The 13,712-nt window shown below is 41.7% G+C and overlaps 1 protein-coding gene across 3 annotated transcripts; it reads left to right on the plus strand.

Moving 5' to 3' along the window:
* The first annotated feature begins 1,340 nt into the window (after nucleotides 1-1,340).
* adcyap1b (adenylate cyclase activating polypeptide 1b) lies at nucleotides 1,341-5,896 on the plus strand. 3 transcript variants are annotated; one of them, XM_080440060.1, is made up of 5 exons: nucleotides 1,341-1,498; nucleotides 1,967-2,071; nucleotides 3,051-3,185; nucleotides 3,564-3,668; nucleotides 5,045-5,896. In XM_080440060.1, the coding sequence occupies exons 2-5, from the start codon at nucleotides 1,968-1,970 to the stop codon at nucleotides 5,226-5,228; spliced, it is 528 nt and encodes a 175-aa protein (XP_080296186.1). In that variant the 5' UTR covers nucleotides 1,341-1,498; nucleotide 1,967; the 3' UTR covers nucleotides 5,229-5,896. The 3 variants fall into 3 exon arrangements, with proteins under 3 accessions (XP_080296186.1, XP_080296188.1, XP_080296187.1); XM_080440062.1 differs by lacking the exon at nucleotides 3,564-3,668; XM_080440061.1 differs by lacking the exon at nucleotides 1,341-1,498 and having other exon boundaries at nucleotides 1,728-2,071.
* The last annotated feature ends 7,816 nt before the right edge of the window (nucleotides 5,897-13,712 follow it).

Here is a 13,712-nt window from a genome sequence, read left to right on the forward strand (position 1 = left end):
CATTGGAGTCACGTCCTGGAGCAAAACTTGGAGATTGGCCTCCACCACAATGACTCTGCGTGTTCGTCATATTGCGTCAGAGTAAACAAAATTGTGACGTGAATGAATCGGTCATCAGGGACACGTTTTGTGGTAGTGGTACGTAGCCTACCTATAGACTATAGGCTACTAGACTATTAGACAACCTGAGAGTGGGCGCGTCCGTGGCTTCCCAGCGTCTATAATGCCTTTACATGAGGATTCTTCAGCCGTATTGATGGAATAATTCACTTAAAGTCAATAGATTGCATAGGCTACTTTTATTATTTTTTATTGAGCAGTTGTCACAGGCCTATATAATTCCTTATTTCAATGTTCTCATTACCAAAAAAATGGTATGCAGCATCATCACGATACATTAATTTCTATGCCAGAAAAAAAGGCACATATTTTAGAACTCTCTTAATCCTCCTGCGTCACAGCATAGGCAATGTTCAGATTAGATTGTGCGTGTGCCCATGTTTAGACTATATTACAAGTGTTTGGGCATCCAGTAAGCGTGGTCATTATTCAAAACCATTTCCAACTCCATTAGGTAATTATATATAAGTAAAGCTTCGCGAAATGAATGTGGTTCAAAAAAGCCGCTTGAGGTGACTCATTTTCAGCACTGGATAGCTCCCACCACCCGATCCCTCTGGGCCTTGAACCCCGATCATCTCGGCTGATAGGCTTCCCATTACCACTTGTGGTGGTTCACAGAAACCACGGTCATCATTTCTCCAAAAGATTAGAATTTCCCATCTTGGCCATGATCATAAAAGCCTAATTGGAGTTATTGATGACGCGTGGGAGGCACAGCAGTGGTCGCGGTGAGGGAGAAAATTATTTATGCTGACCGTCACGACGTCATCTTGTGTAAAGTAAAGTGTGTGTAAACGTGTGTGCTCACCACCTGTCAAAAGAATTAGATGGAAGAAGAAAAAAAGAAAAGTTTCTAAGTAAAAGTTCCATCTTAGGGGGAGGTGGTGGGGGGTCGAGTCTAACGGATGCATCGACGAGGAAGGAACCGTGCTATTATATTCCGGGAGGAAGGCTTGATGACGTCTATCGCCATCCCTAATGTGACTTATTGAAAAAAAAAAAGGCAAGGCTCACGATTCATGGATAAAAATCCAAGGCAATCAGATGATCGCAGGACAAAAAAAAAAGTTTAGAACAAAGATATGTAGACGAACCACACACACTAGTATAGTTTATTCTCGTCGAGTTTTTTTTTTTTTAATTCTTTGCGCAATCGACTGGGTTTTTTTAGTCACATAATATTGTGTATAAAACTAAGACGGCAGCACTGAGGGGACCACAAGGAAACGGCGGCTTCAGCCAGGAAGGAAGAGAGGTGCCGTGAGAAAGATCTCTATCTCTCTCACACACACTAGCACACATTACAACCGCACCCGGCACGGCACGGCACGCATCCCTCAGCTTCAGCACCGTAGCTGCTCTCTTCCTCCTCTAGGTATGTGTGCTTATCTCTCATCTCAGGTCTTCTTTCACAACAGGAATTTCTTTAAACTCGGAGAAATGGGAGCTCAAGATTTAAGTTATGGAATTATTTTTTTTCCTCTTCTTCTTTTTCTTTTTATTCTTTTTTATTTCTTTTTCTTTTATACTACCACTGTCTGTGCCCAAAGGAAACGGATTTCGTGTCGCATTCGATCTTTTAACTTTTATGGAATGGACTGAAATAGAGCAGGGCAAACAAAATGTGATTTATTTCAGCACTAATGGACATGTTAAGTCAATTAGTTTTATGGAGGTTATATTGAACTGTTTAGTTTAGGCTATGGCTAATATAGCCATAACTATACCTATATGATTTATTTATTTTAAGCGTGTGAGAATGTTATGGATGAGTGGAATTTCCTGTGTAACACTGCTTTGTGTTTTTTCTTTTTCTTTTTTTTTCTTTTTCATTTTCTAACAGCATGGCCAGGTCGAGCAAAGCGACTTTAGTCTTGCTCATCTATGGAATCATAATGCACTTCAGCGTCTACTGCACACCTATTGGACTAAGTTACCCCAAGATTAGGTGGGTGGATGTCTTATGTATAATTGCATTTTTGTTTGTTTGTTTGTTTGTTTGTTTTTTTAGATGATAGAGATTCGATTCAAAAATCAATATTGGGTTATAGTTGGACAAATATTCTTAATTATTATTATTATTAGAAGATCGATAATAGTTTAATTTTTTTATTTTTTACATTACATTCTCATGCACACAATGTGTGTGCACGTTCGTTTAAATATAGCATTAAACAAACATTTAGCCTATATAGCCTACTGTGGAAAATATATTCCACAATGTGTTGGGTAGGCTACTAATGTGGAAAATGACGGTGGAGATTGCATAGCGGTATATCTGTCCGATGGGACATGTTCACAGAACACCCCTTATTAAAAATGAGAGTGCAGTCAGTGCAATGGATAGCCCTGGGGATGACGGTGGGATGGCGTCACAAAGGCGAGGCGAGGCAAAACGAATAGGAAGGCTCTATTTTATATGAGCTGTATTAAGATGTTTTTTCCCCCCCTATTGAAAGCTCTTAATTTATAGGCGTGGTTTTTACTGACTCTAATTTTCACTGAAATCATCTTTTATCAAATTTTGGCGCAAGGCCTATATCCTAAATATTCACAGCCTATTGTCCCGAATCCTAAATAATAATGAGGTCTGTATTAGTAACGGGAAAATAAAATACTGTCTCATTTTGAAAGTATTCATAAAAGAAGAAGGCTATAATTTGATAGTAATTAAATAATATCCTACAATAATACAAACTTTCGTTTTCTCCCATAGTCTACAAACTATACTATCATATCTCCCTCAGATTCGTGCAAATTCAGATTTCCTTTTTCTTCCTATTCTTTTTTTCCCCCCGTCTTAATGGTCTTAACTTAAATGCTGACAAACCTGTACCAGCCCATGCAGAGTGACTAAGATGCAATGATCGTTATGAATGATTCTATAGGGGTCTTATTTATTATTAATTTCAATTTCCCCATTGCAGGCTTGAAAACGACGCGTTTGATGAAGATGGGAATTCATTATCCGACATGGGTTTTGATAGCGATCAAATTGCTATACGAAGCCCACCTGCCTTAGATGACGACGTGTACACGCTTTACTACCCACCAGAAAAGAGGTAAATAGCTATTTAGCTTTTATAGGCACAAATCCATTTGGATTACTTTCTGCTGTGTTGCCATAATGTAGTAGGCTACGCTTGCTTTGTTTTCCCCAGAGTTTCTCATGTTATTCGTTCAATGTTATTTTCATATTCAGTAGCCTAAAATGTCGATGCAAATACAGTCTATGGCCAAGAGATAAACGGTCGATGGCAAAATAAAATCTGATTAGCCCATGCGTGCACAGAGCAGCAGCAGAGACTATTATAAATTAGATGCCGTTTCATTTATCTTTGAGAGGGGGCACATTTTAGGCTACTTTTGATCATTGTGTCTTCTTGCGCTTATGGTCACTGACGATCTTACATGTTTGTGGCGTTTTATCATCATCTCAGAACAGAAAGGCATGCAGAGGAAGAATTAGATAGAGCCTTGAGGGAGATCCTGGGTCAGTTAACAGCGAGACAATATCTGCATTCTCTGATGACAATACATGTAGGGTAAGGGCATTTCTTATCAGCGTTTACATGCCGTCCATCATCTTTTGTTGTCCGCCGCCCTTAAGTTCAGGTTGTTGCATTATTGTGTCTTTCGAAATTATTTGACATTGTCTCGTTTCACTTCTGTGGGTGTTTCATTTATTATTATTTTTCGCTCAGAATCGAATCGTGCACATTCACAATAGTGTTCCGCTGTATACTTTCTTTGTTGTGGCATGGCATTGCGTTCAAGATTATACTTGCCCCTTTCCAAAAGAAAGAGAGAATCCTTTTTCCCGATAGCTATAAAATAACAGGCTAATAATTAACAGTAGTTTGATAATAATAAGCTCAAAATAATTGATTATGTATGTATCGCAAAGAATAGGGAAACCATGTGTTAGAATACATATTGCACTGTGAATTAATAATTTATAACAGGTGACTTAAAGGCTTAAACCACTGTTTTGTTCGACATTAGGCCTTTTTTTTTGCTTTTTACAGAACGAACGAAATAAATAAACAAATACATACATAAAGACATAGATAAATACATAAATAAGCAAACAAGCAAATTTACAATTTTAACGGTTATTGTAGAGAACTTTGTGATGGAATCCAAGCAGCGTCAAGTCAACTGGACTAAAAAGCTGTGGTTCTTCAGATATAAAAATGTAGTGCAGTGCAGTTATGTATAAAAATACAGACAGTGCAGTTATGTATTGAGTTGACAGGCTAATAAGCCTGATTTATACCTTAGTTGCGTGCTGGTGTTGCATGCAGTAAATTAGCAGATCTACAAGCGCACAATGCAGATGTGACACATTGTGAGCTTGTAGATCTGCTATTTACTGAGCCGACAGCTGCACGCAACTAGGTATTAAATCAATGGTTCTCAACTTGTGGGTCGGGACCCCCAAGGGGGTTCCCACATTATTTTCTGGGGGTCCCCAGATGACAGTGAAGTGACAATTTAAGGACCTTTAAGACCTTTTTAATACCTCAAAATAAAAAGAAAGAAAGAAGAGAGAAAAGACCATTACTGCATCGAAAGTAATCGACAAACTACACAATAAAAACTGGTCAAATGTTGGCCAAATTGGCAAATAATATAAGAAAGAGGCAAACATTTTGAAAATCTACTAGTTCACAACGCCTCGCAACACGAAGCATTGTGAGCTTGTATAGATCGGCTATTTTCATAAAATGTATCTGTGGAACCGAGTCAAACATAACGTAATGCCTCAACTCCTACATTTCCAAGTGCTTGTCAGGGTGGGGTCCCCCCAGTTCAAAATGATTATTTTGGGGGGTTGTGGCCTGAAAAGGTTGAGAAATAAATGTATTAAATGAGGCTTTATAACATGGGGCGCATTCTTCTTGCATTGTGTTTGCAGTGAGGAGAGCAGTATGGAGGAAGAGTCGGAGCCCTTATCCAAGAGGCATTCAGATGGGATCTTCACTGACAGCTACAGTCGCTATCGAAAACAGATGGCCGTCAAGAAATACCTCGCAGCCGTCCTGGGACGAAGGTACAGACAGAGAGTTAGGAACAAAGGACGTCGACTTGCCTATTTGTAGCGCCCCGTTATGATGATGAGCGCCCCCAAACTGCCCTCCTCCTGATGTGTATATATTATCCAAATCGTTATAACTCAAAGTCATACAGATTATACCTGACCAAACAGTGGATTGCGCCTGTGTTTCTTTAAAACATGTATTTATGTATGAAGTAAAGCCATTAAAATGAATATTTTAATAATAATATCGTTTTTCTTTTTGTACAAAAAAAGCACTTGATACCCGCACAGTTATATACTTTGTGGACCAATATTTTATTTTCATGTCAACATGTTGAAAACAAACAAAAAATATATAAAAAAAAGGATATAGGAAAAAAAAAAGAAGATAAGTGTGCACCTTCAACGTTATGCGCTTGAAAACTCTTAAGGTCATCTACATATGCAGAAAATAAATAGATTTTAAAAAGACAATCAAAGTATTGAATGTTATACTTATTTTTGTAACCAACGTTCTATTTTTTTAGTGTTGTTTGTTTTCCAAACAGGCCCAAAGAAGCAGTGAGCATGCGTTGTGAGGCATATCCGGATTCTCCTAAAATGATAGATGTTGCCCATGTCCACCCCTCTCCTCACTCCCTTAATGGGACCTGTTTTGCTTCCCCTTTAGGGCAGGGGTCTTCAACAGGGGGTCCCGGACCCCTAGGGGGTCCTCAGAGATACTGCAGGGGGGCCACAAAATCTTTGGGTGATAGGAACCTTTTTTTAATTTGATGAATTTTTTACATTAACCAATTGAACCCTAGCATCCCTATTCTGGGGGAAACATTCGCCAAAAATAGCCAATCTACAAGCTCACAACGCGCCTGCGCGTTGTGAGCTTGTAGATCTGCTATTTTCGGTGAAGAGGTTCGGGTGTAGAGGGAAAAAAATAAGTACAGAGCCCAAGCTCTAGTTTACTAAGTATTGAGGGTTTAACTGGTTAAATGTCTGAAAATACACATTAACATGAATCAAATTTTGTAGTGGGGGTCCCTGCTTCATCTCTCTCTCAGCTAAGGGGTCCTTGGCCTGAAAAACATTGAAGACCCCTGCTTTAGGGGGAATCTGCATGGCCACTCATCTGATTGATTACTGATTGACTTGGATGGTAATTCATGGAACTGGTGATAAAAAACTAAAGTTTATTTGGAGATAGGCCCACATTTGGTTGTATGCTTTGGAAAGGGCTCAGTAGCCCCACACAGTAAAATCATCAATGTTGATTTCACTAATGGGTCCATTTACTGTGCCCCAATGAAGGAGGTGCCCAAGATTGCTGTTTAACAGCATGCAGCAAAAACACTGCTTGCTCACTTGCCTCAGTCGTTTACTTGTCATTTACTTGAGTTAAAACAGCTGCATTAGATGAAGAATGTTTCGTATGTGTGCGTGTGTTATGTAAAGTGTAAAAAAAAGAAATTATACACAGTGTCCATATCCATCTCAATGTTCTCTGTGTTCAGTAGACAGAATACACTTCAACTGTTATATCCGGTTATATTTGGGCAGTATTACCAGTGTTCAGAATCCACGAGACTAAGACACAGGGAAGGACGTTTTTGGCTAAAGGTATCGAGGAGAGTTACCAAGATCTCGCCAGTCTTGGGTTTTTGACTTGTGTCTGGAATATTTAACTATCATTTATTACATACCTTACCGGTGCATGTGGAGATTGACTTTTTTGCTTAGTAACTGCATGCCCTTGTGCCGTTTTGGATCGTGATGTTTGGGTGGTGACTTGTGCTCAAACTATTGTAACATCGCTGACCCACCTTCAGATGTGCTGGAAATGTGACCAAGGAGATGAGGAGGGTTATAGGGGTGGTGGAAACTGGTACTGCACTGACTTGTTGAATTTCACCTCCCTGCTCTCATCATAATTGTTGATATGATAGGAAAGGAGACACCCCCACCCCACCCCAACCTTTGCAGATTGCCTTTATCCTGGTAGTCGCATTTATGATTTATAATTATGCTTCTAGGTCGCTGTGATAGTGTGTTGATTTCACAGTGGTGTGGCTTTTATCGTTTTGACAAAGCTGATCTAAGTTAGACGTGTATGGAGTGTGTGCAAAGAGGATGTGACAGAATGAAGCACTGAAAGGAGGGAGCGTGACAGAGAGAGAGAGAGAGAGAGAGAGAGAGAGAGAGAGAGAGAGAGAGAGAGAGAGAGAGAGAGTGTGTGTGTGTGTGTGTGTGTGTGTGTGTGTGTGTGTGTGTGTGTGTGTGTGTGTGTGTGTGTGTGTGTGTGTGTGTGTGTGTGTGTGTGTGTGTGTGTGTGTGTGTGTGTGTGTGTGTGTGTGTGTGTGTGTGTGTGTGTGAGAGAGTGAGAGAGTGTGAAACAGGAAGAAAAAAGCAAAAGAGGGAGAGAGTAAAAAAGAAGATGAATGTGAGAGTGAAAGACAGGGGCTGCTAGAGAGAAAGGGAGAGAGTGAGCTTAAGAGGAAAAGTATGCGGTAGAGAAATGAATGAGCCTGTTACATAAGAGATGAGTTACAGCAGCAGATAGATCCTCACACTTGGAAACAGAGAGACAAATCTAATGGTTGGGAGGGCCTCACATCACTTGACAGAGTGAGATCAGGGACAATGGGTCTGATATCAGAGCCGTTTATGACATTAAACTTTGAAATCGCTTCACTTTGGCGTTTCTGAGGAGAGCATTGGTATGAGGCCTGAGGCGCTAAAATAGAGCAGTGAACAGCTGGACGTGGCCACTATAAGAGTTATCTTCTACCTGTATGGAACGCATAGCCCTCCCACCCACAGAGGGACCTGCCCATTGACTTTCATTACAGAGATATCTCATGTATTTATTCAACATTATGCAAATGCAGCTTGATGCACCCTTGCAAATGGCCTGTGTCCCCTATACGCGAAGTATAAATACGATCTTTCCTCAATTTGGCTTTCTCCCGCAGGCTTCGTGTATGCATGTGTGCTGGAGTGCACATCTGTGTGTGTGTGTGTGTGTGTGTGTGTGTGTGTGTGTGTGTGTGTGTGTGTGTGTGTGTGTGTGTGTGTGTGTGTGTGTGTGTGTGTGTGTGTGTGTGCGCGTGTGTGAGTGTGCGTGCGTGCGTATAAGTACACGTACGTCTGTGTTTGTGCGAAGGAGTGGCTGAATATGAATGCATGTAAAGGTGGATTGGCTTTGGTGCCTTTTGCTTCGACATGAGAAAAAAAAAACGAATAAATCGCCACTTATGAAAGATGGCAATTTTAGTGGCCCTATGATGCTGCAGTCCATTAGCTTACAATGAAACGTCCTTTTACTCTGTTTAACCACTTCCCCACAATAAGGATGCTGGGTTTTAAGTGGTTAAAACGTTTGGCTCGGTCCAGCCCCAGGAGTAGTAGAACTAGGCTTTTTTATTTTATTTTTAAAGCATGGCCAATGTTCATTGAGAGAAAAGAAAATAGTAGAATCCATGGAGCAGGCAACATGTATGTATGTATGTGTGTGTTTGAGCATTGTGCGGATGTGTGTTCATTATCTGTGAGAGTTGTGAACTAATGACCAGTGCTTATTGATGTTGATTATGATGAGGTGTTGTTGATTGTTTAATATTGGTCAGTAATTGATTAATTAGAAGATATCCCCCACCCATAATTTATGGTTATGTGCATCTCCACACCTATAGGACTGATTTCTGAACCTGACGGACTTGTAAAACAGATCCAAGCAAACGCCTGTTGTTGATATTTCTGAAAGCGCCAAACGCCTTACTTCAATGTGTGATCTCTTACTATCTGAAAACAATGTGTTTTAAAAAGTGAACTTAGTAAAAGCATCATCATTCTACACACAGGAGTCCTTACAGTATATGGACCATATTCACACGTTGTCCATTTTGCTTTTATGTCCCATATCCCACGAGTATGATGTAAGAGGAAAATGGTTGCCATGTGAAAATGGTCAATGACTTACATTTCTCAATGTTATGAACGTGTTGTAAGATTTGTATGAATAAATTTTTGTAAACAACACCAGTTTTCTAATCAATGTCTAGTCTTTCAAATACAGTACATCAATTCTTCAGGTGATGGTTATGCATAATAAACTATGTGGTGAGACTGTGTGCAGTAAAGAGGGGAGCAGTTTATTAACTTGAGTTCAGACTTACTTAGCAAACTACCATAAATATTGTCTTAATTCTATCTGAAAATGTACCTTTACAAGATGTATCGCCTTAACACGCTGGCCAAAGGCTTATAGCTACTGAGAGGTGAGTGCAACCGAGACTTGGCAAACAGACAGACATCAAGCCACATTACAGCAAATAGAGTCCTCCAGCAATCACGCTCCACAGTTCTCTAGTGTGTCATGGACTTAGTTTATTGGCTCTCATCTATGTTTGTGGCTCAAGCTCAGCGCATCAGCCCCAAGCAAGATCTCAGCAGATTTAAAATAGATAAATCTGAAGAATGTGTAGCTTGGTGATGATTAGACACAAGAGGAGCTTATGGGCACGAGTCCTAACCTAACCTTCAAGCTGGTGAGAGCGACACTGGGAAAGTGACAGATAGGACGATGAGGCCCTGATGAACGTCAAAGCATGTACATTATATGTATAGTTAGTGTATATATATTCATTGTGTTAACAGATCAATCCACACCACCAATGAAAACATCCGTGGGCATTTGTAGATGTTCAAGTCAAAGTTTACAGTTTACTGTCTACACATTTGTGCATGTGCAATATATGATTCAGCTATTTAGTCATTGACACCAAACGAACGTCAAGAAGGAATGACAAGAGCGAAGACAGCAGCAGCAGCAGAGCCGTGCACGGGGCTGATTCCTTCCTTCTAGAACAACACGTCTGTTCTCTTATTTCCTCTCTCCATCCTTGGCCTTGGAATCACAGTCTGGTCCCATGGGAGAACTGGATGGGCGTGGCAGAGGAGTGTGTGATCTGATCCTCAGCAGCCAGTGTGTGTGTGTGTGTGTGTGTGTGTGTGTGTGTGTGTGTGTGTGTGTGTGTGTGTGTGTGTGTGTGTGTGTGTGTGTGTGTGTGTGTGTGTGTGTGTGTGTGTGTGTGCCAGAGCTCAACTAACCCAATCAGGGAAATGTTGCTTGGCAACAGTACACAAAGGGACGCGGTTATGTATCCGTGTGTGTCGAGTATGCTTGTTTGTCCGTGTGTGGAGAGACACACACACACACACACACACACACACACACACACACACACACACACACACACACACACACACACACACACACACACACACACGCGCGCGCGCGTGTGTGTGTGTGTGTGTGTGTGTGTGTGTGTGTGTGTGTGTGTGTGTGTGTGTGGCTACGGAGGCCTTGAGCACCCCTGAGGAGGATTGGATAGGTGTCCAAGATTCTCACAGATCTCAAGGCTATGTAGACAGAGAACACTTCTGGACAGCCCAGAAAATGCGATGTGCACCTCCCATCACAAATAAGATAAGATAAGATCACATTACATCACATCACATCACATCACGATCTCCACAGACTTACCTAGCAGATTCAAAAGCTGTATGGTAAAGAATACTCGTTACCTTCAAGCCTTAAGTCGATCTGCGCCATTGTTAACAGGTTTCATGACGTTCAGTTTTACCACACATTAAAAGTCTTTGTCATGGTCCTTCAAACGTGTATAGAAAGTTTTAACAAAAAAATCCACTCCATTGATCCATGGCAGGTGTTTTTCTCTCACATTTCTAAAGCCTTTTCAACTGCAATGAAAAAAGAAATCTTTGCCTGCGGGTGTCGCTGGTGAGGGATTTTGCCTGTCAATCATCGCCTCTGCTCCGCCCCCCCAAAGGAAAGGATAGGGGAGGGGAGGGTCGAGGAGGAGAGTGGCCGGGATTAATCGGCTGTGACCCCACTGCCGAAGGGCCAAGCTCAGATTACTTTTCAGCCTAATTATTCAGAAAACCCCAGACCACAGAAAATCCACTGAATGTTCAAAGTTCAGATTTTTTGGATGTAATTGAGGTCATAAAACCCCCCAAAAAACATTAAAAAAAAAAAAAGTGAAAATGAATGTCATAGAACCTTTAACATCAAGTCCTCCGTAAAGAGCTGGCTGGATAGCAGCTGGACCTAACCATCAACTAGTTGAGTTGTAACAGGTTCCTTTTACGGTACCCACTGTGTTATTTTACTTGTCTAGTTTTCTGAAATTGTAAGAATGATTTATTATTGAGTACTGTATATCTTTCTGTATGTCTCTGGTAGATATGTACACACCCATACAGTATATACAGTACTGCCCTTCCCCACAACCTTTCCCTCAGCTGTCAAGAAAGAAGGAGCGAGAGCAGTCTAATGCTTAATGTATACTCCATCGTACGGCCGTGTTGGCTCTCCGAAATAGCAGATACAGGCTTGTGGATCCGCTAGTTTTTGGCGAGCTACACCGTTGTATGTTGAAGAACAAATCAGGCTTTATAGTCTTTTGACAAGATGAGATATACTAGGATTGATATGGGTATGGAGACAAATGCCCAATTTGTCTGCATAGCCGTGAGGTGTACATTGGGCAGTCATCAAAAGACAGAGAGGATGCCCTGGACGGATGCATCACGTACATTAATGTTGCATCAATAAAAGATACCCCAAAGGTACCCCATCCATCTATCTAATGCGTGCAAACCATTCCTCCTCTGTTTTACACATCACTTCCTCTGCTTATCGCTTCCATTGGTAATATTCAAGCCGTCGCACCGTTGTTTTTTTGCCAGAAAGTCTGCTGGTGGCCGCCTTGCCACTTTTCTTGGAAGGAAAATAGGAAGCTGTCACATGTACCCTCAGTTCTTCATCTTTCAATTAGAACTGCAAAATGATACAAACAAACAAACAACAAATACTCAAACAGCTAAAAAAGCAGCTGCTGACCCCATGTGGAGTTTAGAATCCCTACAATCCCAAATTACTCTCTCTTCCTTGCCTATCTACTGTAGGTCTTGTGGGCCACCTATCTTAAGGGTACAGTAAGAAACTATTTGATCATGATCATGATCATGAAGGTGTTGTCATGCCTGAAAGGCTGCTCTGTTCACAATAAAAGCATTAACATGTGTGCGAGTAGGAGAGGTATTTCCATCTCACAAGTGCCATGACCTCTGATGTTACCCGTCACTCAGTTGCTTCTGTGATGTGTGCGCACAGACAAATCCTGAGCTTTAATTTAACTCAGAGTGTACAAAGGGTCCATTTGTACACTCAGGATTTTGCAGTGTGTGTGTGTGTGTGTGTGTGTGTGAGTGTGTGTGTGTGTGTGTGTGTGTGTGTGTGTGTGTGTGTGTGTGTGTGTGTGTGTGTGTGTGTGTGTGTGTGTGTGCGTGCGTGCGTGCGTGCGTGCGTGCGTGCGTGTGTGTGTGTGCGTGTGCGTGTGCGTGCGTGTGCGTGTGTGTGTGTGCAGACTTACACCAGCGGCCCTCCCCCTTCCCTTTCAGACCCTCCACTCTGTGTCAGGAACTAAGAATATAACACTGGGGAGAGAGAGAGAGAGAAGCCCAGACATGGCACTGATGCTAACCCCCTTCCACCCGTCCAGCTCATAAATCATTCAGTGGCAGGGCTGTGTGTGTGAGGGGTGGGATGCTGTGAGGGATGTGGGGTGTGGTGGTTAAGCAGAGAGGGGGACTGGGAGATTATGGGCTCGGTCTAGTCATGCCTGGGCCTGTGGCAGCCTCGAATCGTCCCATTCCCTTAAGACCCCTACCCGCGGTGTGTACTGTCACATCCACCAGTAAGCAGGGGGCACTCCGCGGTGAACAGGAGCCCCTCTGGGAATAGTGTGGCATTGAGGGAGGAGAGAGAGAGGGCGAGAGAGAGAGAGAGAGAGAGAGAGAGAGAGAGAGAGAGAGAGAGAGAGAGAGAGAGAGAGAGAGAGAGAGAGAGAGAGAGAGAGAGAGAGAGATGGGGTGGGTTGGGTTGGGTCTGGTTTGTAGTCATGGACCACTGATTTAACTATGGTTTGGAGGCAAGCACTTATTCTGTATTGCATGGGTAGCCATGAGTATCCAGCACCGTCCATCATTTATTACTGGACTGTACTGGAAATAAAATGATCATTTCAAATGTAATTTTCATGGCCATCTACTTTAGGTGAGACTACAAAGCCAGTTTTTAATTTGCTGTCAACCTAGGCGAGTTGCCTGCTGTCAAAGGATAGATGCTACCAGGAATAATATAAGGCCATTAACCACTTCGTACTTCATACTTTGCGTATGACAGTATTCTGCGTCGAAAATAGACGATCTTTAAGTCGTGATGAAATGCAACGTGTTGTGAGCTTGTAGATCTGCTATTTTGGGAAACAAAACCGCTATAATAACGTGCCCAAAATCGGGACGTGAAGTTCAAAGTGGTTCAAAAGGCCAACATAAACAAAGTTACGTGAAGGAAATCAATTCCTGAATCAAATTACACACATTTGAGTTTCTTCTTATAATATTTGTAATATTAACCAAATGCCTGCAGGGAAAATTGGCCTAACTGGAACACCATCAATCTAAT

The sequence above is a fragment of the Gymnoscopelus braueri genome, assembly GCF_963280865.1.
Source record: "Gymnoscopelus braueri genome assembly, chromosome: 10".
Taxonomy (NCBI): domain Eukaryota; kingdom Metazoa; phylum Chordata; class Actinopteri; order Myctophiformes; family Myctophidae; genus Gymnoscopelus; species Gymnoscopelus braueri.